This window comes from Triticum urartu, chromosome 7A (assembly GCF_056163025.1).
Source record: "Triticum urartu cultivar PI428250 chromosome 7A, HENAU_Tu73, whole genome shotgun sequence".
In the NCBI taxonomy this organism is placed as follows: domain Eukaryota; kingdom Viridiplantae; phylum Streptophyta; class Magnoliopsida; order Poales; family Poaceae; genus Triticum; species Triticum urartu.
The window spans coordinates 671,173,222-671,199,622 of record NC_141879.1 but is presented as its reverse complement, the minus strand read 5'-3'; the positions used below and the strand labels follow the sequence as shown (position 1 = coordinate 671,199,622).

Below are 26,401 nucleotides of genomic sequence, written 5' to 3'. Positions count from 1 at the left end.
TGTTATGCATAGTGCCATGGTTTTGATATCCGTCCCCGTCCGCCCTCGTCCGGGTTATGATTCGGATGTGGTATATTCTCTTTTAAAACTATTTGTTGCATTTCGTGTTTATGACAAGTTATGCCCATCAAGTTGACATAGATATTTATATGTAGGAGGTAGTTGAACCGGAAATTTCAACCGACCCTATTGTCGAGAGGTTAAATTTAGTTGAAAGAGAAAACGAGGATTTGAAGGAAAAATTGAAAAGAATTGAGGGGAGAAGATGGAATTGGAGTTGCATGTTGCCGATGTCGTCGTTGATCACAAGATTAAGATGGAGAAAATGCGCTTGAAGATTAGAAAGATTAGAAAATATGCCATTCATAGTGAGGCTTGGTATCATTATGCTGTTGGATCAATTGTTACCTTAGTTGCGATCTTGATCGCATTTGTTGTTGCATTTAAATTCTTTAGTTAGAGAGTTATTTGTTTGTTGCATTTAAGTGTTGTATGAACTTTATGTATTGTATTAATTTGGTGTTTTCGGTGCTGTGTATTGAAGATGAGCCGGCAATGGATGTACGATGACCGATGCTCTCCCGAGTTCATTAATGGCGTGCATACTTTTCTGCTTGCGGTTGAGGCAAACAAGCGGGCGGATGGTTTTATGCCTTGTCCATGTGCTAGTTGTAAGAATGGTCACAATTACTCTACGTCAAGAACCATTCACGACCACCTGTTTGAGTCCGGTTTCATGCCCCACTATAATGTTTGGACCAAGCACGGAGAAAGAGGGGTTCTGATGGAAGACAATGAAGAAGAAGAGGACGACGACAGCTATCCTGGCCATGGGTTCCCTGAATACGATGATACAACAGTGAGGGAAGAAGCTGAGCCGGCAATGCGGGAAGAAGCTGAAGAAGAGGCATCGGATGAGCCCGTTGATGATCTAGGTCGGGCCATTGCCGATGCAAAGAGAAACTGCGCAAGTGATTTGGAGAAGAAGAAGTTGCAGCGCATGTTAGAGGAGCACAAAAAATTGTTGTACCCGAATTGCGAGGTGACAAGAAAAAGCTGGGCACCACACTGGAATTGCTGCAATGGAAGGCAGAGAATGGTGTATCTGACAAGGGATTTGGAAAGTTGCTGGTAATGATAAAGGATATGCTTCCAGAGGACAACGAATTGCCCGAGAGTACGTACGAAGCAAAGAAGGTTGTCTGCCCTCTAGGGTTAGAGGTGCAGAAGATACATGCATGCCCTAATGATTGCATCCTCTACCGCGGTGAGTACGAGGATTTGAACGCTTGCCCGGTATGTGGTGCATTGCGCTATAAGATCTGCCGCGATGACCCTGGTGATGTCGAGGGCCGGCGCCCCAGGAAGAAGATTCCTGCCAAGGTGATGTGGTATGCTCCTATAATACCACGGTTGAAACGTTTGTTCCAAAACAAAGAGCATGCCAAGGTGATGCGATGGCACAGAGAAGACCGTAAGAAAGACGGAAAGTTGAGAGTACCCGCTGACGGGTCGCAGTGGAGAAAAATCGAAAGAAAGTACGGGAAGGAGTTTGCAGATGACGCAAGGAGCGTATGGTTTGGTCTAAGCGCAGATGGCATTAATCCTTTTGGGGAGCAGAGCAGCAACCATAGCACCTGGCCTGTGACTCTATGTTTGTATAACCTTCCTCCTTGGTTGTGCATGAAGCGGAAGTTCATTATGATGCCAGTGCTCATCCAAGGCCCTAAGCAACCCGGCAACGACATTGATGTGTACCTAAGGCCATTAGTTGAAGAACTCTTATAGCTGTGGAATGGAACAGGTGTACGTGCGTGGGATGAGCACATGGGGGAAGAATTTGAACTAAAGGCGTTGCTGTTCGTGACCAACAATGATTGGCATGCTCTCAGTAACCTTTCAGGACAGACAAACAAGGGATACCGCACATGCACACATTGTTTGGACGATACTGACAGTATATATTTGGCTAATTGTAAGAAGAATGTGTACCTGAGACATCGTCGATTTCTTCCGAGCAGGCATGCCGTAAGAAAGAAAGGCAAGCATTTCAAAGGTGAGGCGGATCACCGGACGAAGCCTCGCCACCGTACTGGTGCTGATGTACATGATACGGTCAAGGATTTGAAGGTAGTCTTTGGAAAGGGTCCTGGCGGACAACTTGTTCCGAATGATGTTGACGGACGCGCACCCATGTGGAAGAAGAAATCTATATTTTCAGACCTGCCCTATTGGAAAGACCTAGAGGTCCACTCCGCAATCGACGTGATGCACGTGACAAAGAATCTTTGCGTGACCCTGCTTGGCTTCTTGGGCGTGTATGGGAAGACAAAAGATACACCCGAGGCACGGGAGGACCAGCAACGTATGCACGGAAAAGACGGCATACATCAGGGTCATGCCAGCTACGCTCTTACCAAAGAAGAGAAGGAAATCTTTTTTGAATGTCTGCTCAGTATTAAGGTACCGTCTGGCTTCTCGTCGAATATAAAGGGAATAATAAACATGGCAGAGAAAAAGTTTCAGAACCTAAAGTCTCATGACTGCCACGTGATTATGACGCAACTGCTTCCGATTGCATTGAGGGGGCTTCTACCGGAAAACGTTCGATTAGCCATTGTGAAGCTATGTGCATTCCTCAATGCAATCTCTTAGAAGGTAATCGATCCAGAAATCATACCAAGGTTAGAGAATGATTTGGTGCAATGTCTTGTCAGTTTCGAGTTGGTGTTCCCACCATCCTTCTTCAACATCATGACGCACGTCCTAGTTCACCTATGCGAAGAGATTAACGTTTTGGGTCATGTATTTCTACACAATATGTTCTCCTTTGAGAGGTTCATGAGAGTCTTAAAGAAATATGTTCATAACTGTGCTAGGCCAGAAGGAAGCATCTCCAAGGGCCATGAAAATGAGGAGGTCATTGAGTTTTGTATTGACTTTATTCCTGACCTTAAACCGATTGGTGTTCCTGAATCGCGGCATAAGGGTAGACTGGATAGAAAAGGCACGCTAGGAGGGGATCAAATAATATGTATGAACGGACATTCTCTAACTGAAGCACACTACACAGTTCTACAGAATTCCGCCTTGGTGGCTCCGTATATGGACGAACACAAGAATTTTCTGCGCTCCAAACAACCGGAGTGGTCTGATGACTGGATTACATGTGAACAAACCAGGAGTTTCGCCGGCTGGTTGCAGACACGTACCATGCATGACGCCTCTATTGAAGATGACATGTACTCGCTGTTCCAGTTACCATCTTCGAATATAATGACTTTCAAAGGGTATGAGATAAATGGTAATACATTTTACACGATCGCCCAAGATAAGAAGAGCACCAACCAAAACAATGGTGTCCGCTTTGATGCAACAACCAAGACGGGAAAGAAAATATATTATTGTTACATAGAGGAGATATGGGAACTTGACTATGGACGTGGTTTCAAGGTCCCTTGTTTCGGTGCAAATGGGTCAATATGACACGAGGCGGAGTAACGGAAGACCGGCAATATGGAATGACAACAGTGAATCTCAACAATCTTGCGTATGCAGACGAACCATTCCTCCTAACTAATGATGTGGCACAGGTTTTCTATGTGAAGGATATGTCTACCAAGCCGAGAAAAAGAAAAGATAAGGAAGCGAATGCATCATACGATGAGCCAAAGCACACATAGTTCTTTCTGGGAAGAGAAACATCATGGGAGTGGATGACAAGACAGACATGTCAGAAGATTATGAAAAGTTTGATGAAATTGCTCCATTCACAGTGAATATTGACCCGAGCATCCAGTTAAATGATGAATATTTTCCATGCCTACGGCGCAAAGGGACACACGCGAAGAAAAAATTTCACACCCAAAGATCTGGGATGTGATCGGCTTCACTATCATCACTTTCTTCTGTGTTTCACACCCAGGAGGGAATCTCTGTAATAGTTAGGGTAGTTATGTGTTTTGGCATTTGAAACGCGAAGAAATTTTATGTGCAAACAAATTCTTTCATGCATTTACTGATTTTTTCAGCTAAATGACCCTGAAATTGAAAAGCATTTCAAATGAACTCAGAAAAGGTTGAAAGTTGGCATGGTATCATAATTTCACCCACATAGCATGTGCAAAAAAGTAGAGAGTGTTACCGCAAAAACTGGATGCACTTTGTGTACAAAATGGACAATCTCTTTCGAAGCATCAAGGTTTCGGACAAAAACTCATCCGTTACAAAGGCATTTCATTTTTTAAATAACCTAAGCATTACCGAATTGAATATAATGATAAAACACACAAATATTAAACATAAAAAGAATCACTGAAAAATCTATTTTCAAAGTTAAGTTATTCACAAACTAGTGATTCACACAAATTTCAAATAATTCAAAATTTAAACTATTCAAATTTGTAAACTACCGGCACTAACAGAAAGTTTGTAAATTTTTTGTACCTAAAGCAAACATATTCACAAAGAAACTCTAAATACAGCAAAAAACAACTCAAAAATAAAAAAACAAAAATAAATAAAGAAAAAAACATAAAGCAAAAAAAGCCCGCCTACTGCGCCACAACGGCCTGCATACGACTAGAAACCCAACCTGTTGTTGGGGCACGATGCAGGCCCGCAAAGGCCCAGTAGGCCCATAGGGCAGCACAGAACATTTAAGCCCAGTAGGCCTGCTTTGGAGAGGAGCTCGAGAGAGCTACCGCACTGGGGCTTATAAACCAGTGCGGACGCCCCTCGGCTAGCGAGGTGGGACTAAACATTTCGCACTGCACCTGCACCAGCGCACCCCCTTTAGTACCGGGTGGTGGCTCAAGCCGGTACTAAAGGGGGGGGGGTCTTTAGTACCGGTTGGAGCCACCACCCGGTACTAAAGGGGTGTCGTTCCCGCCGCTTGGCCTGGCCAAAACAGACCTTTAGTACCGGTTGATGGCTTCAACCGGTACTAAAGGTTGTTCTATATAAGAAAACACTTCAAAAAATTTGTCAGTTTCTCATCTCTCCCTCTGCTTCTTTCTCCTATGTCCCCTCGACGCTGCCCATGGTCGTCGCCCCCGTCGCCGTCCGTCGCCGTCCCCGTCGCCGTCCATCGCCGTCCCTGTCCCCATCCCCGTCGCCGCGTCGCGCCCTGTCGCCGCGCCCTGCCCCGTCCTCCCGTCGTCCCCGCCCGGCCCGTCCCCGTCCCCGTCGTCGCCACCCCGTCCCCATCCCCGTCGTCACCGTCCGTCTCCGTCCCCATCACCGCCCCCCGTCGTCGCACCTCGCCGGTGAGCTCCTGCCCCGTCCACACACACACACACACACACTCACACACAGTGTTATAGAAATATTAGAAATATTAGTTATATAGAAATGTTTTTTAGTTATAGAAATATTAGAAATGTTAGTTATATAGAAATGTTTTTTAGTTATAGAAATATTAGAAATGTTAGTTATATAGAAATGTTAGTTATATTAGAAATGTTAGTTATATAGAAATGTTTTTTAGTTATAGAAATATTAGAAATGTTAGTTTTAGTTATAAAATTTAGAATTTACATATACGAAATCACAATCCATCATTTAAAAAAATCCTCTTTCCACTACACCTAAACTTTTCCTTTCCAACAAGCAACTTCTGAAATATCCAATTACTCATATGAAAAGCAATCACTTTTCCCGAAACCTAACATAGTCAAGAGGCCCACACATTTGTGGTTTATAGAGCATTCGTCATAAGGTTCACATCTGAGTTCTCATATTCACAACAATATTTGGGTAAAAAGATGTTTGATTTGGCAACACTGAACAAATGTTTCAAGGCCAAACAGTAAGAATTAAAAATGTTCACGTAATTCACAAAAACAAATTCTTTTGTACCAATCAAAAAAGTGTTCACGTATTTAAAAAAATTCAACACAATTTAGAAAGAAATGTTTATCTAATGTAAAAATATGTTCGCGTAATTCAAAAACATCTTTCTTACCATGCAAACAAAAAATGGTGACATTTTAAAAATGTTCACGTGTTTAAAAAGTAGGTTCATGATATTTTATATGTTTATGTAATATAAAAAATGTTCTCGTAGGTTAAAGAAAATGTTTTGCATTATTTGAAAAAAATGTTCAAGTGTTTTTGAAACAAATCTTTTACAGATATTCAAAAAAATGCCCCAAACATGTATTTTCAAAATTTGTTAATCATGTATTCATAAAATGTTCAACATGTGGCAAATATGTTACTCATGTACAAAAATAATGTACAACATGTAGTGAAAAAAGTCGACAAATATTTGAAAACAAGAAAGAAAGTAAAAAATATGCATAGAAAGGGAAAAACAAGACCCGGTAAAGAACCGAGACAAGAAAAATTAAAAATGGAAGAAAAAGAAACAGCCCAAAATAAGAAAAACCAAACATGGAAAGGCAAACAAAAAAAGAAAAACCGAAGCAAAGCACACCGAACCGAAAGAAACCAGCGCACACAAAAAAAGGGCGCTACCTTCGCGCGCAGAAAAACTGCTTGCTGCGTCGGCATGTTCGTGTGAACGCTGAAGGCGAGATGGAGTTCTTTCTCGCAGCAAGGTATTACATTAACACGTTTTCGTAATTTAATTTAAGCTAAAAAATGTCTTCCATTAAGGAAGAAAGAGTGTATTAATTAGCCCTTCGGTCATCCACAGGTGGGCCTCTTGGCCACGTGCATGACACGTGATAAAGCCCCAATCGCTCCATGCCCCAATGCATGGAGGACGTATTTGGTGCAACCCAAGTCCAAAACTGGGGGAGACTCGCGTGAGATCACACATTTAGTTGAGATCTTGAGATCAACCCCAAAAGAGAATTTAGACATTTTGAAAAAACCTGAAATTATTTGTCTAACATTCATGTGGGGTATGTCTACAGCTCAGGAAAAAAATAAGCTCAAAACTCGCTATACATTTAAACATTCAAAAAAGACAAATTTGAATGTGAATAGTAGCAGCTTTGGGTGAATAGTACTTTGACACTATTCCCATATGATTTTCTTTTCTATTAATGTAAGTTGAATTAGGAGCTGAAACTTTTTGCACTTGTGCATCAAACATTTATGTGTGTCTACAAAAAATTTGCGAACGTTTGAACATGTAATTTTTGTTTTTCAAAAGAAAATCTCATAGATCTAGGTGAGATCTCACCCAAGTCTCGCCCGTCCAAAACACATGCAAAGACTTTCCAAAAAATTTGAAAATAACTGAGTAGATGTACACAATATATATCTGTCAAGTCGTAAAAGTTAGCTAAAAATGTAACTTAGACCTCAAGAAACAAAAAAAAATCGTGCCATGAATGCAGTTAATTTAAACTATGTTGTGAATTGGGCTTATTAGCACTACCGCAGCTGATATATTTTTTTGTGAGTAAAAACTTGTATTATTCAAACAATATCCTGATTAAAATGAACGTTGCTAAGCTCAAGCGCTCCCGGTGGACTAGAGCCCAACCATGCTACAGTTCTCCTTTCAATTCTAGCAAAGTCAAGCCAAATAGTCTGCTACAGAATTTTGGATACGCTTAATACAAGTAACAAGTTTTATGAAGAGAAAGCCATATTTAATCTCCGCCACTAATGAAGCAAACACCGATTTATCAGGGTCATCATCTCCAAGAAAATTGGTAAATCTGAACGTTGAATAGAAGAGAATGTTCTTCCATACAGGCACAAAATTCACCTTCCGTAGCATCCCTACAAGAGAAAAGAGTTCTGCAGGAAGAGTAGATTATGTTTCTTGTGGCATCTAGAAGTACCATCCCTGCTCCCGCACTTCCGTCAGCCGCCTAGGAGCCATCAGTATTCAGACTGACCCAATTCTCAAGCATAGCGGTCCACTTACATGTGTTCCCATCATTTCTTCAGAGCAATTTTTGGAGTTTCATAATCCAACACAGCAGGCCGTTTCCCTTTGATTGGATCGCAGATAGAAGCTTGTTTAATACTCATCATATATAGATTGTATGTGCTTGACAGAAAACGTTTGGAAACTTCCAAAGGCGGGACTGGATTGAAATGAACCACTTCATTCCTTACATGCCAACATTGCCATAGCGTAAACAATAGCATACATCGTTCAGTTTCATTCAACGGTTGCAAAGCATCCATGAACCTTTTTGGACCGTTATGTTGTACGTCTTTTAGGTTTGTCGAAGGCCAAATAGTGTTCATCCAAGTCCACAAATTAACTGAATTTTGGCATCTACACAGCGTATGGAAAATGTGCTCAGGTTCTCTTTTGCAAATCGGACACAGGTCTGATTCGTCCAAACATCTCTTCTTCTTATTAGGCCATGTTGAGAGTGAGTTGGTGGCCATACGCCATTCAATTATTTTTACTGTATGCAAGGTTGTCAGAATCACAATTTTGAATCGGATAGGAGCTCCCATGCTAGGATCTCAAATTGTAGAATCTTAACTATGAGGATCATAGAAACATGGATTCTATGAACTAAAATCATAGAAGAGGGGTTAGTTTGGATCGCAAAGACATAGAATCATACAATAGAATTGCGATTCTGACAACCTTGACTGTAGGTGGAACATTTTCTTCCATGAAATCCCAACACCACATAGCACCATCAGGGGAAGAACTTGCGGCTGATTCGGATGCCCTTGAGGACTCATCAAAAGAAAACTTGTAGGTCGATCATGCCGAGAAAGATCCTAGACGCTCCAGACTCCAAGCAATAGTGTCGTCCATCTGCCTTGGAGAGGCCCGAACTTTTATGATCTCATCAGCGTCACAAGGGGAAAAGTAGGTCTCAACCAAATATGCCTTCGAAGAACTACTAATATTTAACAAATCCGACACAGAACAGAACTTGCAGCTGCCTTGCGGAGAGATAGGTTTATAAGAGTGCGGTCGTGGGATCCAGTTGTCACCCCAAATTCGAATGTTCCGGCCATTGCCAAATCTCCACATCAACCCCTCCTTCAACAGTTCTAGTCTGTAGCTAATAGCTTGCCAAGAGGAAGATGGATTACCAAAAAATTGTGTCCTCAAGTTTCCCGTGTGGGTAATAATGAGATTTCAAAATATGAGCACACAAACTATCCGGCTTAACCAAAATTCTCCACTCTTGCTTCACTAATAAAGCTTGGTTGAACAAGCGAAAGTCATAGAATCTGGTACCACCTTTATTTGTTGGCTGCTGCAGTTTGGCCAAAGACTTCCAATGAACTTTCCTTTTCCCCTTCTTCGCTCGAACCAAACTTGTAAGATCATCACAAACTTCTTGTCATCTCTCAATTCAGTTATGATCCATGTTTTGATCCTTGTTGTGGTCTCTGAATTCAGTTATCCCTGTTATGATCCTTGTTGTAAAATTTGTTTGAATTTATCTATCCCAGTTCTAGTACTAGTCCAATGTGTTTTATTGGTAACAACTTGCGAAGTTCCTATTTTATTGGGAACTAGCTCGTGAAGTTCCTATTTTATTGGAACTAGCTTACCAACAACATGACAAATACTGCAAACTAGGAACTAGCTTGCCAAAAACATGGCACAAACTGTAAACTGGAAACTAACATTCTCACACACTAAACTACATATATAGTTCATGTGATTCCATGGCGAAGTTTCCTCCCGACCCCGTGCGGCCGCCGCCGGGCCGCACCGGGCGGCCACATCCCGATCTCCCCTCGACTCCCCGTGCACCCCCCTCCCTCCGCCGCCGCCGGCAACGTCGCTGGGCGAAGGCCCCGTGGCGTGGCGGCGGCGGACCTCCTCTGGCGTCCTGAGATCTGAGGCGGCGGCGGCCTGATTCAGATCTCCCTCCCGACGAGGATGGTGGGCAGCGGCGGCCGGGGCGCGACGGGGGTTTGGCTGCAGCCGGCGGGATTAGTACGAGATGGCAGCAGCGGCGGCCGGGGCGCGTCTTGGGCTGCCGGTACGTCTTCAAACTGCTGCATCTCATCGGATTCGACGACGGCTCGCTGAAGCACTCCGGGTCTGCATGGCATCACGAGGATTATGGCGGTGGTGGTCATCTCCTACGTCGGAGGTGGTCGACCTGAGACTGGATGATCGGATCTCGTGATCTGTAATCTAGTCCCGGCTACGAGTTGGGGAGACATAGTTGCCAGTGAAAACCGAGCCGATGGCGGACGATGGCGGCGTTCTGCGCCGTTACCTTGATGAATGCATCGTTTTGTAACTACTGTCGACCCACTCGTGCTGCTCCGGGGGAAACCCTATGATCTGGTTTTCCAGTTCGGACGATGGCGGCACTGCGGTGTCATTTCTCTCTTGGGAGCATCGTTTGTGGAGCAGCGCTGGAAGTCAGAGGCAGGAGGTGGAGCGGCTTCGTCTTGCATGGAGCTTCGGTGGAGATGTCAAGTCATGCCTGACCGACAGGTGCTACGCCTTGTCATGCCTGGTCGGCAGGTGCTACGCACGACAGATCTTCCAAGGACTTCAGGCTGTGTCAGCTGGTGGTACTTGGCAGCATGGTGCTGAGGTGTATCAGTGGCGACCCGACGTGCTCAGCTATGTGCGCGCAGGGAGGAGGTGCCGTTGGGCGTCGTGGTGGCGACGACGATAGCTAGACCGAGCAAGGTTGATGCATCACTACAGTTCTGAAGATGGAGCGGTGGCAGTTGGCGGCGGCGGCCTTGGAGAGCACGCCGGACCAGTGTGTGCCCCAAACACGGCAAGTGGCTAGGTTGGAGTCTCAGGTCTTAGATGTTAGGCTTGGCTGCAATGTCTGTTTGGTATTAGGCCCAGGCTATCTGCGCCCCTTCATCAGCTGGATAGGTGTAGCGACAGTCTATTGCTTAGACGGTGGCTTTAGTCTTACTGTTGTATCACTTTGTAAGGTCTTGTGAGAATAATTAATAAAGTGGCCGTATGCATCGCCCAGATGCAGAGGCCGAGGGTCATCATCCTTTTCTAAAAAAACATTCTCACACACTAAACTACATATATAGTTCATACCATAGCACAAATAGAGTAGCATAGTTCATACAACACCAGAAATATAGGTAGTTATCATAGTGCATACAACAGAACAAATATAGGCAGGTAGCATAGGGCATACAACATCACTAATGTAGACTAACTCTCAGCCACTCAGCTAAATGGCATCTTCCTCATCACAAATCCCCTTGATCTTCTTCAGCTTGCCCTTGTAAATTTCCCTAACTTTAAGTAGCTCAGAAATGGCTATCTCTAGCTGCTTCTTCTCCTTTTTATCTTATCCCTCTCCTTAATCACCTCAATCTTGTCATTGGTTAGCTATATTTTATCCTTCTCCTGGTTTTGGAGTTCAGTCTTGAGCAGATGCATCTCCTTCTTGATTCCATCTCCTATCCCGCTTCAGCTAATGTTGCTCATTTCTCATATTTCCGGTCAATTCTCCTTGCACTTTATGAATGGCCTTCAGATCACTTATGACATATTGCTTCTTGTCCAGTTGCTTCTCCAAGGCTTCAGTGTCCTCGGACATTATTCTCTTGTGAATTTCTTGATATGTCCTTTGCACTTGTTCATCTTGTTCACATCAGCAACAAGGGTGGTGTACGGAAGGTGCAATGTGTTAACCTTGTCTTGAAGCTTGAGCACTACCTTTGCATGATCAGGCCCTTCCTGGGTTCTAGCAAGACAACATTCTTCATATGTTCTCCAAAGCTTCTGAAGAGCTTTTTTCATAGCTTCAGGAGACTCTATATCAACCCATTGAATATAGCCACACTTACCTAGCTGCAATACTAAACAATTGAAAAGGCATTAACACTGAACCATAAGCAACTAAAATATAAATGAATTAAGACATTTACTCAAATCAATCACACTACCTCTGTTAACAGAATTAAGACATTTGCCAAAATAAATAAGACAATTAGCATTTGTCAACCGGCCAAAAATTCAAATTGAGACTTGCCTGGCTATCATATAATTCACATTTACTAACAATTAATGGTACCACAACTCAAATCATTTACATTACCAAAGAATGGTACAATAGAGATAACTGCTAACTGCATTAATACATTTGGCCAAAATACTAAGACAATTGGCATTTCGAATTTGGTATTTGGCAAAGAATTACAATCACTTGCCATTTGGGAAAAAATCATATTAACACTAGCCTACATGTTATATGATTCACAATTAACACTGCTCATATCACTAACAATGGAGTTAATGTTCATCATAGAGATAACTAAATTCAGAGCAACTGCACACATTTGGCCAAATAATGCAGTAAAAAAATGTAGAAACACTTGGCTTGCATTCGCCGACTGAATCTTGTTCTGAATGCACACAATTAGTACTTACTCAACTAAATAGTATTTCCAAAAGTACACAAATTATGAAAACTATTAACATAACAAAGATTAACACAGAGGAAAAGAGCAGGGCATGGATTGCTGCTTAATTCTTTACCACATATATAAACCTCCTTCCAGTTAGGCTACCTTAAAATGCTAATAATTTCTTGGCAACTTTTCGGTGGTAGCAAAGAACATGGTCCTCCTCTGTTTCCACATCATCTTTAAAGTCCGAGTCACCTATGGTTATAAGGGGCTACATTGAGTTCAAAAGGAATTGGGAGTGGCCAAATGTAATGGTTCAGGTCCAAATCACCACGAATAGAAAATCCCCAAATCCTACCAACAACCTAACCCTAGCCTACCAGACAGAGTACATTAGATGCTTACATCAAAGTCGAACTGCACCATGTCGTCATCGCTGCTCTCCTCTCCATCTTTCTGGGAACGCATTGCGGCCCGACGGCGAAGGTGAGTGGCGTCGTCGGCAGCAGTACAAAGTTGGAGAGAGGAGAGGGAGCGCGAGAGAGGAGTGAGGGAGAGTTGGACTGTTTCTCTTTACCGGAACGTTCCGACCGGCGCGGTCGGACCGGCCGTCGACGGCCCTTACACGTGCGCCATCTCCCCTCTCGCCACGTGGATGATTGGCCACATCAAAACATGCTAAAAAGGTTAGTGTTTTTTTGCCGATGTTAGATTTTTGGTGCGGTGCAAAATGCAGCGTTTTGTAAAGTAGTGTTTTTTGCTAATTGTGACGCAATCGTGATGGGTTTTGTGCATTTTAATCGTACATCTGTATTACACAACAAAAGGCCGGTCCAGATGATTAGTGGGGTAGCGAATTCTAGTACTACATGAGTAGTACATTGGTTCGAACTCTGGAAACCTCACGGAGGATTGTAACGCTCAGACATATCCGCCGGTGGTCGTTACTCCTGGCAGGATCTAGACTAGCCCAATAAATCAATATTAGTCTTTTCTGCGCACTTTTGTCCTTATTCGTGCGCACCCGGGAGCAACTTTCCGGTTGGTCACCCATTCTGACACTACTTCAAGCTGAGAGCATCTCCAACAGCCGCGCAACGCGCGCGCGCTAAAAGTCGTGATACAGCGCTGGGTTAGCCAGCTTTTGTGCGCAGCGGTTCGCTGGCTCTAGCGGCCGCCGCAAATTAAAGCGCGCCCACGCCGCTCCAGCAGGCGCGCTATATTTCAGTTTTTTCTACTACATATTTGGTTTCTTAGATAGTTCTCCTACTACATATTTGGTTTCATAGATAGTTCTCCTACTACTACTCGTCCGACTCGGACTCTGTCTCCGTGATGTCCTCCTCCGACGTCGGAGCGTAGGCGTCAAGGAACTGCTCGACGCCGGAGTTTCAGGGGGACGCATCTCCTAGCGCTTGGTTGTATTTAGCGACGGCCTTCCGCATTCGCTTGTCCTCGCGATAGTCAGCTCGCTCCTCTCTCCTCTTCGCCCTCATCTTCCTCCTCTAGGCGAAGAACTGTTCCTCGTTGGTGTCTTCAGGAAAGCGATGACTCCACAGCGCCATGGCTTGCTCGTCCATCTCGGGCAGCCTGAGACGATGCTCCCGCCTCCGATGCTTGCGATGATCCTCGTTAGTGAGAAGCCGCGGGAAAGGCGCCAACTCCTGTGCGCGCTCCGGCGTCGCCACATCGGCGAAGTTCATGTCCTGACGGGACCGCAGGAGGCGCCACGCCGCAGCGTCGTACGCGCGGGCGCCCTCCTGGGCGGTGTCGAAAATTCCGAGACGGAGCCGCATGCCGCCGCCCGACCGAATCTCGGCGGAGTAGGTGCCAGACGGACCCACGCGGACGCCGCGGTAGCCCATACCTCCCCGGCACCGAGGCGGCATCGTGGCGCGGTGGTGGCGTGTCGGCGGCAGAGCACGGCAGGGGGCGATGGAGAGACGGAGAGAGCGGTAAAGGGCGATGGAGAGAGCGGCGGAGGCGCTGCAATTTATAGGCGCGCCGGACGTGGCGCGCCAAATGTAGCGATGTAGCGCGCGAGCGGCCGCCTTTTCCCGCGCGCCCGCAATCGTTTCCCGCGCGCGCTAGTTTCGCGCCACCGCTGGAGCGCGCGTAAACGTTCTGCGCGCGCTATAAAGCCAATTACCGCGCGCGCGTCTTTTGGCGCGGCTGTTGGAGATGCTCTGAGCACGCTTAACTTTGGAGTTCTGTCCGAATGGGCTCCCGGAAAAGAAGGAATTCCTTATTGATATGCGTAGTCTATCATCCCTAATAAGCCAGGCCATCACATACACCCCACTCAGAGGAACCGACGTCCTTATAGGGCCACAGGAACGTTCCCTCTTGGCACATACGTCTATGCATCCAGTCCGGTGTGCCATGCCGGGTGCCACGACGGGTCACAAACGTTATGAACAACATGACCGTGCGCCTGTCCGCAAACATCCGTGTAACCGCGAGGGTCGGCTCTGATACCAACTTGTAACGCCCCCGACACACCCGCCGGTGGTCGTTACTCCTGGCGGGATCTAGACTGGCCCCATAGATCAATACTAGTCTTTTATGCGCACTTTTGTCATCTGTGCATCCAGTCCGGTATATGTGTCATGCCGGGTGCCACGACGGGGCACAAACATCATGAATAACATGACCGCGCACCTGTCCGCAAACATCCGTGTAACCGCGAGGTCGGCTCTGATACCAACTTGTAACGTCCCGGACACACCCGCCGGTGGTCGTTACTCCTGGCGGGATCTAGACTGGCACCATAGATCAATACTAGTCTTTTCTGTGCACTTTTGTCTTCACTCGTACGCACCCGGGAGCAATTTCCCGGTCGGTCACCCATTCTGACACTACTCCAAGCTGAGCACGCTTAACTTTGGAGTTTTGTTCGAATGAATTTCCGGAAAAGAAGTAATTTCTTTTTGTATGAGTAATCTATCATCCTTAATAAGACAGGCCATCACAAGGATTCCTCGCTGGAGTCCTTGTGGCGGTGACGGTGGCTTCATCCTGCAGCAAAATTCTTTACGGCACGGACGGTTCTCGTGGACGGCTGCTTGTTGGACTGAGCGGTTATACTACGTTATGGAAAACTGTTATTGCGTCATTTTATCTGAATAAAGTAACTTCTATTCTAGAAAAACATAGGCAATACTGTATACTTAGTCCACGGCTAGTGTACTCCACACTATTCCACTTTCCACAGATGAATCGAGGAAGAGAACTGCTACACGTACGATGAATTTGTACGATTTTGCATACGACAGTCCTCAGCAGCCGTTCGATCAAAACTTGACGAACGAGTGAACGGTCGAGAGCACGCTCGCTGTCATTACTTCAGCAGAGATAACTCTCAGCGCTTCCCCTTCGGAGAGTGGAATTTCTACCATGCATGGGACCTCCAATGCATGCATGCATGCATGCACATTTTTTTTTATTTTTTTTGTGCGCCCATTGACATGTGTTATTCTCTAGTCATTAAGTTTCATTCAAACAAATAGATGCCTAGTACGTTTTGAAATAAAAATTTGTTTTACTTTCTATTTACATAAATGTGTTTTTTTGGGCAAGATCTTTAAAACAAGACTAATATTGATATGTTTTTTGAAATAAATTTTTTTTGACAACTAAATCGCTGGGCTTCAAACTTGTTTCATCAAAATTTGCTAATTCCATGGGAAAAGTTCAATAATGTTTCTGGTGACGTGGCCTTTGAAACAAAAACATTCTTGAATATATTTTGACCAGATTTGAAATTTAAGTCTTCAAACATGATAAACATTATGAAACTATTAACCCCAAAAAAGATTATGAAATATTATGCAACCATCAACGACTTTTTTTTATTGTGAGTGACTGATTGGTATGACCACATTGATGGAATACGGCAGATGGATTGAGCAATAATAATAAAGTATGCATGCATGAAAATGAATCTCCAACAAAATAAACGGCCAGCACATGCACGGGATATCCCATGCATGGTAGATATGCTTTTCTCTTCCCCTTCGCTACTTGTGCCGCAGTGCACGCGATTGAAACGTCACCGAGGCCAGGCGAGGCGCACCAAGATCATTGTCAAAGCGACGCATCGCATCCTTGGAAGCGGTGCCTGATCGAGGAGTCGCCGCCTCGCTATAAATTTCGCAGTGCTCCAGTCCATCGCTCCTCTCCAGCCAGCACGCTGCACACCGGCTCTGTCCGCGCGGCTGTTCAAGATCCACGTTTCCCATGGCGACCACCTGCACGGTCCTCACCGGCGCCGTGCGTGCCGTGAAGCTGCTCAAGGTCGACAGTTTCCGCCTGGCGTACAAGACCATGCGCGAAGGTGAGTTCCTCAGAACCAGCTGGAACGTCGACGGCCACGACGTCGAAATCCGGTGGTACCCTGGGACAGCGATGGCACCGGTCGAGCTCGTGTTCCTCACCAAAACTGCAAGCACCTGCAACGTGAGGGCGAGCTTTGGCTGTCTCCTGGTACACCCGAGGCTGCCGCAGCCGCACAATGGCAACGAAGAAAAGACCGTGTGGCATGTGTTCAAGCATCCCAAGGACTGTTCGCTTCCAGTCTCGCTTGTGGACAGACCCGTTCTGTTGGACCAGACTTCACGCCAAGGAGACTACTTGACCGTCCAGTGCACCGTCACGATTCTGAAGGAGCTCGCTTATACGACAACGACGGTGCCTGCGCCGGCATCCAACATGCACCAGCACTTCCGGGAGCTCCTGCTGAACGGGACGGGAGCAGACGTCACGTTCCTCGTCTCCGGCAAGGCCTTCGCCGCGCACAAGCTCGTGCTGGCCGCGAGATCCCCGGTCTTCATGGCCGAGTTCTTCGGGGACATGAAGGAGAAGAGCTCCCGGCGCGTGGAGATCAAGGACATGGAGGCAACCGTGTTCGGGGCGCTGCTGGATTTTATCTACACCGACAATGTTCCTGAACTTGACCGGGAGCTGGAGGCCGTGGCGACGATGGCTCAGCATCTGCTTGCGGCGGCTGACAGGTACGGGATTGACAGGCTCAAAATTATGTGCGAGGGCAAGCTCATCGGTGGCATCACTGTCGACACGGCGGCGACTACTTTGGCTTTGGCAGAGCAGCACAATTGCCCGCACCTCAAGGAGAAGTGTGTCGAGTTTATCATCAGTACTCCTGCGATCCTTGATGCCGTGGTGGCGACGGGGTCTAAGCATCTGGAGGCAAGCTGCCCTTCTGCGCTCACTAGCATTGTCCTGTCTACGCGTGGGAGAAGGAACTGAAGCGTTGCTAGTCGCTAAAGTCCAAGTTGTTGGTGCTTTCACCTTCGATGCATGATCTAGCAGAACTTAGTTAAGCCTGTCTTTGGCCTAATATAATGATGGCATTTATGCTACATCAATCATCTTGTAAGCCCGAGTAACTAGTGTGCGCCTCCATATTCTCCTTGAATTTGATGGATCTAGTTTCGTGCCAAATGGTTCTGGATGTGGCAAATCATTCCTTTTTGGGTTTGTTTTCATCGCCGTGCCCTTATATGTTTCATTATTTTTTTTCGAAACGGAGGCAAAAGATTTGCCTCATCGATTAAATAAGAGGAGAATAGAGTTTAGAGTTTTTACAAGCGCCCTTGCAACACGGCATGGCAATTACTCTCGTACAACAAAACACCCTAGTTTCTTAGCACCTACCGCAACCCATAATTTTGCCTCAAGCACGATATTTTGGAGTAGGATAGGCGGCGGCGCGCTCTTGTTACGAAACACCCGCGGGTTTCTCTCGTTCCAAATAGTCCAAGAGACGAGCATGGTGAGGGAGGCCATCGCTCGTCTATTGGGGTTTCGCATGTCGGTCCTTTTATCCCACCATTGCATGAGGGAATCCTCAAGGTGCCAATTGGAGGTGTCCATGTGCACAAGACCAAACTTGTCAATGACCAATCGCCAGAGCCTAATGGAGAAGCGGCACTTGACGAAGAGGTGGATGCCCGATTCTTGCTCACGTTTGCAAAGAGGGCAAAGCCCACAGTTATCCCAACCACGCCGCACCAACCGGTCGGCGGTCCAGTTCCGGTCTTGCAAGGTCAACCAGGCGAAGAATTTAACCTTAGGGGGGCCCCAAGCTCTCCAAACCATGTGGTGAATGGGCGAGTGCGTCAGGCCAAGGAATTGCACCTTATAAGCTGTGGACGTCGAGTACTGCCCATCATCAGCATGTTTCCAAACAATGTCGTCCTCAACGTGATCGTCAAGATGGAAGTCATGCACAAGTGCCCAAAGCGAGAAAAGTTCCCGGATGTGTGCGGCGGAGACAATAGTGGCATGCTTGATGTGGGTCATCCAAGCGTTCCCTCGCAGGGCCTGGCGAAGCGTCGATCTCTTCCTTTTTGAGGCTTGAAAAATAAGAGGGGCAATATCCTCGGGCTTGCGGCCAAGCAACCACGGGAGTCCCAGAACGGTGTTTTTGCACCATTGCCAACGATGATTGTGGTGGAGGCATAGAAGAAATCCATATCTTCGTCGGTGCATGGGTTGCCCAAGCCAACCCAAAGCTTGGTAGGCTCCTTCCATTCGTACCATGGCCACCTTAGTCGCAAGGCCCGAGCAAACTTGTCGGTGTTAAGGATGCCCAGGCCTCCATAGATCGTAGGCCTGCAGACCATGTCCCAATTGACCTTACATTTTGCGCCGGTCGTCTTGTCCGACCCTGACCAGAGGAAGGCCCTCTCAATCTTGTTGATATTATGAAGTGTGCCCTGTGGCACGATGAGAGATGTGATGGAGAAGACCGCTTGAGAGGTGATGACCGATCTGACAAGGGTAGTGCGCCCAATAGTTGTGATGCTTTGTCCCTCCCAAGTTACTAATTTTCCGGCCACCTTGTCTTCAAGATACTGGAAGTCGACCTTCCGAAGTTGTCGTACTAAGAGCGGGAGGCCCAAATATTTGATTGGGAAAGCGGCGCGGGTCGCCGGAATGCTACTCAGAATATGCTCCAGAGGAAGGTGGCTGCATCGAATGGGCACAACCGAGCTCTTGCGGAAGTTGGTGCAGAGTCCCGTCACCTCGCCGAAACCCCTTAGGATGACTGGGAGGTTATCAATGTCCTGCTTGATTGGGGCCATGAAGATGGCCGCGTCGTCCGCATAGAGGGAGGTTCTCATCATGATGCCGCGGCCGCGGATCCTATGGATGATGCCCTTGTGAGTTGCGATGTCGAGGATATGTTGAAGGGGGTCAATTGCAAGGACGAACAGTAGAGGTGAAATTGGGTCCCCTTGACGAAATCCGCGGCCGTGCTTGATCGGGGGGCCCGGAAGCCCATTGAGGAGAACGCGCGAAGAGGAAGATGAGAGTAGAGCGGCGATCCAATTCCGGAATTTGCAAGGGAACCCCTTGCGTTGTAATAAGTCGAGGATGTATTCCCATTTGACCGAGTCGAAAGCTTTTCTAATGTCAAGATTGAAGAGGAGGGCTGAAGTCTTGCGCTTGTGCAACTGTCTCGCAAAATTGCGCACATACATGAAGTTGTCATGGATACTCCTCTTCTTTATGAAAGCACTTTGGGCATTGGAGACGAGAACGTCCATGTGAGGGGCAAGCCGCAGGGAAAGAATCTTGGCGATAATCTTGGCCATGGCATGGACAAGACTAATAGGCCTATAGTCAGAGACTCCCTCCGCCCCCTCCTTCTTGGGCAAAAGCACCACATTGGCCGAGTTGAGCCATTGCAAGTGGGATGTGTGGAGCGAGTCAAAGCTCTGGATGACCCGCATGAGATCATGCTTAATAATTTCCCAACAATGTTTGAAGAAGATGCCCGTGAAGCCATCCGGCCCGGGAGCCTTGTCCCCCGGCATTGCTTTTATGGCCGCCAAAACCTCATCCTCAGTGATGGGATCACCGAGATCATCCAAGTCATGCGACTGGATATTAAGCTCATCCCAATTAAGGTCAACGCAGCTCGTGCTTGCTCTGCCCATGACCTCGGCAAAGTGGTTATGGATGATGTCCTCTTTTTGCTTATGGTCGGTGACCCAGCCTTGTGCGTTTTTTATCCTATGGATGTGATTTTTCCTTCTCCTAGCATTGATGCGGCGGTGGAAAAATTTTGTGTTAGCATCCCCATCCTTCAGGTTCGCAATCCTAGCGCATTGGCTCTTTCTTGCCCTCTCTAGAACCGCAAGACTGATCACGCGCTTCTTAAGCCTAGAGCATAGGTCAAGCTCCTCTGGGGATAGCAGACGCTCCTCTTGCGCAATGTCCAGGCGGAGGATGATGATGTTGGCTGCATAGAGCTGCACCTTGGCCTTGGAGAAGATACGCTTGCTCCACTAAGCAAGGCGGAGTGCCGTTTTTTTGAGCTTATGGTGGAGGACCTGGTACGGTTCAGAATGACTCACCCTCTCCGCCCAAGCATCAAGAACGACCTCGTGAAATCCGGGCAAAGATACCCAGAAATTCTCAAATCTGAATGTACGCGGGCGCCTAGGGCCCTTGTCATCGGCGAGCAACAGAGGGCAATGGTCAGAGAGGGAAGATGACAGGGCATGTAACAAGTGATTGTTGTGAGTGGTGTCCTATTCGGCATTGCAGAAGAAGGAATCAAGCTTGCACAATGTGGGATTGGCGCGTTCGTTGCTCCAAGTGAAGCGTCTGTTCTGGAGGTGGATTTCCTTGAGTTCACAGGAATGAAGCATCGACCGGAAGCGGTTAATTCTGCTCGTGTTGACGTTCCTCTTGTTCTTATCCCTGGCTCGGTAAATTTGGTTAAAGTCCCCGGCAACCAACCAAGCCACATCCGTAGGTGGTTTGTGGTTGAGCAACTCCGCAAAAAAAAGCATCTTTGCACGAGGAATCAGTGTGGCCATAGACCGAAGTGAGCTTGAAGCAGGAGCCAGAAGCACGTATACAGAACGTGGCAGAAATACAGTATGCAGAGGTGACAAAGTCGGAAGCATCAAGTAGATTCTCATCCCATAGCAATAGGATACCGCCCCTAGTTCCGTTCGCCGGACGCTGGGCAAAGCCACCCAGTCTGTTCCCCCCAAGTGACGCAACGATGAATTTGTCGACAACACTCAACTTAGTCTCCTGAAGACAGACAAGCTGGCAGGAGGAGTCGGCAAGCGTTTCTTTAACAATAGCTCTTCGGTCTGGGCAATTAAGCCCCCGCACATTCCAGCTAATTGTGTTAATCAGTTGTACTGTCATTGGAAAGTAAGGTGGCCCTGAGGTTTGGATGAAGCCCATGATGGGGGCGCACACATGCATGAACAAGATGGAGCATGGACTAGCACAAGGCCAAATGGACGAAACCACGTACATGGTTGCACTAACATGAGCTATTGCCCTTGAACTGGTACAAACCACGTACAGAGTTGTAGTTCTTCCACAAACAGAGCTATTGCCCTTGAACTGGAACAGACCCTTGCAAAACAACAGATGTTGCACTAACATGAGGAACAACTCACCCAGCAGCAGCTACTACAAGATCTAAACCTCAGGCGTTCACATCCAGCGAGTCCGCGGCAACATCTGCTCCCACAGTGTCGAGGACCCCTGCTCCATCATGCTCGATCAGAGCATCTTCCACTGCTGTAACAGCCCCATTGTCTAGCTCAAAGAACTCTCATGGCCACAATTACATCAGGAGGAAGCTGCTCTTTGAACTTTACAGCGAAGGCATCCAGGGTGGCAGTGGTGACGTCCTGCCCGTTCTTGATGATGCCCAGGCTGCGGCCAATAAACTGCTCAGCCGCCTGTGCCGCCGACGTCGTTGCTGCGAGGACAACAGGGCGCCTGATCCTCTGCAGGGAGAGGCCACCCACCTTGGAGATCTTCACGCCAGTGAGAGTTTTTCGGCGGGCTGTCGGCTTCCTGGGTGGTGTTGAAGCAGGGGAAGGAGGGAGATCCGGATCACACATCAACAGCGCAGGCTGGCGAGCACAGAACAACGGCTCCGGGAGAGCCACCCCCAGGCTTGGCACAAGCAGTTCAGCAAGCCCCGCCGGCAACACATGCGTGACAAGTTCAATGAGATTCTCTTTAAAATAGAGCTTCACAGCTTGCTCAAACGTTTGGAGAGGGTGAGCCCTGGATCTGGCAAGGCGATTGTGGAGGAGGCTCTCAGGAGCAAAGGAAAGAAGAGTGACGCCACAAGAAAGGCTTCCGCAGCTGCTTGATGGATGGTTACCAGTCTCTTGAGTTGTCCTTATGGTCTGGCTTGTCTTTGTGGATTTGGTGGTGCCCGTGGTTTTCGGCAGAGTTACTCTCGTTGGGGTGTCTTCATGTTGTAACAGTGTGCGGGTTGGTGGACGTTAGGTGTTGGGTATGGTGGTCACTCTGTGAGTAGTCCACCTGTAGTTGGTCTGTATCAGTTTTCGCCTAGTTTTCCGTTAATTAACTGGGCAATTCTCTTCTGCTTAATTAATTGATGAGGCAAATCTTTTGCCTCCGTTTCAAAAAAAAAAATCCTCAATACAAGTTGGGATATGGTTGAACCACACCATACTGCCGTAGTGCTCTCCGTGTGGCTATAGTTTCCCAATTCATCTGCTACTCTATTATGTTCTTTCTTAATCTTAAGTGGAATAAACTCCCAAATAGTCATTAAACCTCTAATCTCAGCGATAAGATGACCATAAGCCGAACCTGATAGGCCACTAGAAGATAATGAAGGGATGGCCTCCGAAGAATCAGACTGGACAGAGACAAATGTATGCATGTCTATGCGTTTTGTTAAGTCCCAATTAAAAATGACTTCTGTAATATGGCTCGATTGTTCAAAATCAGTCAATGTACTGCCTTCATCTGGGTATGTAACGCCGAACCTCAAATTCTCCGATACCAAGTCATGAGTAAGGCGAAAAGGAGTAAATTTGAGAATTCAAATTTGGCAAAGCAACACTTTCAATTTCCCTCTGCAGATTATGTTTTGAGAACCAAAAGACTATGCAATAAGCATCTGTTAATTGCTATAATCCGCTCGTCACCCCTGTTGTTTACTCCTTTGCACATATTGAACAACATTGGCATGTGGAGCAACGAGATCGGTTTCTCCACGCATTTTCAGAAAAATGTTCCATGCCGAGCACCGGCATCTACAGTGCTCAGCGAAGGCAGATATGCTCTTGGCATATGGTTTTCTAGCAAAGAATAACCCTTAATTCGTGATTTCGATTTTTCACCCATACGTGTTGAACTGATTGCTCGGGCCACTTTTTCCACGTGGGTTGCTGGCCCATGGTTTTATCGCTGGTTCGTGCAGCCATCGTACTTTGCTCACCAGCGCTATATGTCGCCCATACTAATTCTTAAGGAAATCCCGTACTTTGCTCGCTAGCGCTATATGTCGCATGTACTGATTCATAAGGAAATCTCACCTCCGTCCATGCCCAATACCGTAGCTCATTTTAACTGGTCTGGTTTTTTCCTTTGTACTGTTTGTAATGGTTTTTCACATGTTTTTTCGGGTATTTTTGTGACTAAGAATTAGTTACTTTACTGTAGTCGCCCCCCAAAAAAACAAGTTGATGGGAGTATCAGCTTTGATTAAGCGAAAGGAGCCGGCCATGATCTGGTTGGTAGGATTTCTCTGGTAGCTGCATGCTCTCTCATGTGAGCTTTCAGTTCACGGTCTACCCTTTATGCTTGTAGCATCACGACTCACCACGTTGATATCTATAATCATTTGTACCACATTTTTTGAAACGTCATTTGTAATACATTGTCTTTTGCCAAGACCATAAATTTATTGCCGTGATACATACATGTAGCCATAAATAAGCAACAAATGAGAATGAAAATAACGGACTGAACCAGAAAAACCACAAGATTATTGAAATCCACACACAACAACATGCAGTGGTTCTTCGTTGGATGACCTCATGCATGCATATGCATGCACCGATGTACGTGTGACTTATTTAGTAGAGAGGGTGGGTGAACCAAAATCTCTAAAATTATACCAATCTTGGATATTTTTCAACAACGTTTAAATTCAAGCGTATATTTCACATTTTGAAATAATCAGTTTCACAATGATATATTAGAATTTCATTTTCTGTTGTTACTATTTCACAATTAGGAACCTGCATTTCACTTTTCACTTTTCACAATGATACGTAACGCTCGGTATATATCACAGTCCAAAAATAAATTGATGGGAGTATCAGATTAGCACGGATCATGTGGTTGGTAAGGTTTGTCAGGTAGGTGCATGCTCTCTCATGTGGCTTTGATGCTTTATGCTTGTAGTGTCACGACTCACGACTCACGATAATGATGTTTCTGATCATTTGTAATACATTTGAAAGACCGTAACTTTATTAATTACCGTGATACATATATGTAGCCATAACCAAAACACACAACCAATGGGAATCAAAAGAATGGATTTGAACGAGAAAAACCACATGATTATGGAAGAAATCTGCACACCGCCAGGGGCAAAGGTTCTCTTCTTCTTTGGATGACCTTGATGCATGCATATGCATGTACCGACGTACTACGTACGTACGTAGTATGATTTAGTAGAGAGGGTGGGTGGCGATGCTGCACTTCTTCCTGATGCCGCCCTTGCTGCCTGCCGGCATGGAGAGCTTGCTGAGCTTGAGCAGGGAGTCGGCGAAGTCCCCGTCCCAGAGCGTGGCGTTGTCGGCGTACTCGTGGACGTGGCCCCTGGCCTCGGTGTGGGTCATGAGCTGCCAGTCGGAGTTGAAGCTGACGATCCTGGCGAGGTTGTTGTGGTAGAAGGTGTTGTCGAGGAAGTCGCTGATCTTGCGCACCCGGCTGGTGAACCCGGGCATGAACTTGGACACCGTCTCGTAGTCCTCATCGCGGACATTGTTGACGACGGCGGGGTTGGCGCCCTGGTGGCACTTGTGGTTGAGCAGGTTGCGGTAGGCCGGGTTGATCTGCTCCGGCGGCGCGGTGAGGCGGCCGGTGAAGGAGGAGCAGTGGCCGACGCCGATGGAGTGCGCGCCGGACAGGATGACCAGCTCCTCCACGTCGAAGTCCTTGCGGGCGAAGTTGTCGATCAGCTGCTGCACGGTGAAGGTGGAGTCCGGGAGCTCCGCCTGGGCCTCGGCGGCCGAGGAGACGTGCCCGTCGAGGCGCCCGGCAGGGACGTCGAAGTGGATGTTGCCGTTGCTGAGGGCGTGGGCCGCGTCGCGGGCCGCGTAGATGAGGATGTCGGAGCAGGACACCACGCCGGGGCACCTGTCCTCGACGGCCGCCTTGATCTCCTCCAGGAGGTCGAAGGCCGCCAGCCCGATGTTCACCGGCGCCTCCTTCTCCGGGTGAGGGTTCTCCGGGGACGCGTCAAGCAGGACAGAGGCATCGCAACCCTGCATGCATGTGCATGTCATCGTTATGTTACTCTGTGCTGGCTAGACAGAAACGTAGACCAGATAATGCAAACCCAGGTGAAAGTGAAACTACTGCACGGTGCACGAAATGTACGTACCCTGACGAAGCAGTCGTGGAAGAGGAGGCGGACGAGGGCGGCGCCGGCGCGGCGGTTGGTCTTGAGCGCCCTCCTGACGTGCCACTGGACGACGTTCTCCACGCCCCGGCACTTCTTGTCGTAGTACCCGACCACCAGCTCGCCGGCCTCCGCCGACGATGCAGCGAGGAGCGCGACCTGGACGGCCACCAGGGCACACAGGAGAACCACTGCGAGCCTCATGTTTCCTGGACTATCGAAGCTAGAGAAGCTTTGGCTAGGCTTGGCTTAGCTTAGCTAGCTGCTGCTTGGTGAGATGATGTGGTGCTGTGCTCAAGGTTCGACGGGGGTATATAACGGCGGGTCCGGCTAGTTTTTTAACGGTTGATGCGTGGTTTTCTGCACCTAGCTATTTTTATTCGAAGGAACCGTTCATATGCATGATTGAGTACAGCACCGAGCCACCGATAATGAGAGCCCAGCAGGAATGTACCAACGATTGTTATTTCATTTTGGTAAACCATGTACTGCCAGCGACTTTGAAAATGCGATGCTGTGGGTATATATAAATAATGCTATCTGCACGGGGTATTGCTGATCTGGCTACACGAAGACGCAATATATACATATGAGTACACTACGCACACCCAAAGAACACCACTTGACCACTACACATCGATGATGGATCCAATTATCGAT

General features: G+C 47.1%; 3 protein-coding genes across 3 annotated transcripts; 1 reads left to right on the top strand and 2 right to left on the bottom strand.

Moving 5' to 3' along the window:
• Positions 1-13,775: 13,775 nt before the first annotated feature.
• LOC147961275 (ethylene-responsive transcription factor RAP2-2-like) lies at positions 13,776-14,159 on the bottom strand. The gene has a single exon (XM_087533741.1). The coding sequence runs from the start codon at positions 14,157-14,159 to the stop codon at positions 13,776-13,778; it is 384 nt and encodes a 127-aa protein (XP_087389867.1).
• Positions 14,160-16,469: 2,310 nt separating this feature from the next.
• LOC125525937 (BTB/POZ and MATH domain-containing protein 1-like) lies at positions 16,470-17,669 on the top strand. Its single transcript, XM_048690940.2, has one exon. The coding sequence runs from the start codon at positions 16,510-16,512 to the stop codon at positions 17,536-17,538; it is 1,029 nt and encodes a 342-aa protein (XP_048546897.2). The 5' UTR covers positions 16,470-16,509; the 3' UTR covers positions 17,539-17,669.
• A 6,891-nt stretch (positions 17,670-24,560) lies between these two features.
• LOC125521247 (peroxidase 2-like) lies at positions 24,561-26,044 on the bottom strand. The gene is made up of 2 exons (XM_048686312.2): positions 25,724-26,044; positions 24,561-25,604 (listed from the first exon to the last, which is right to left on the bottom strand). Exons 1-2 carry the CDS (start codon positions 25,943-25,945, stop codon positions 24,786-24,788), a joined length of 1,041 nt encoding a protein of 346 aa, XP_048542269.1. The 5' UTR covers positions 25,946-26,044; the 3' UTR covers positions 24,561-24,785.
• Positions 26,045-26,401: the final 357 nt, after the last annotated feature.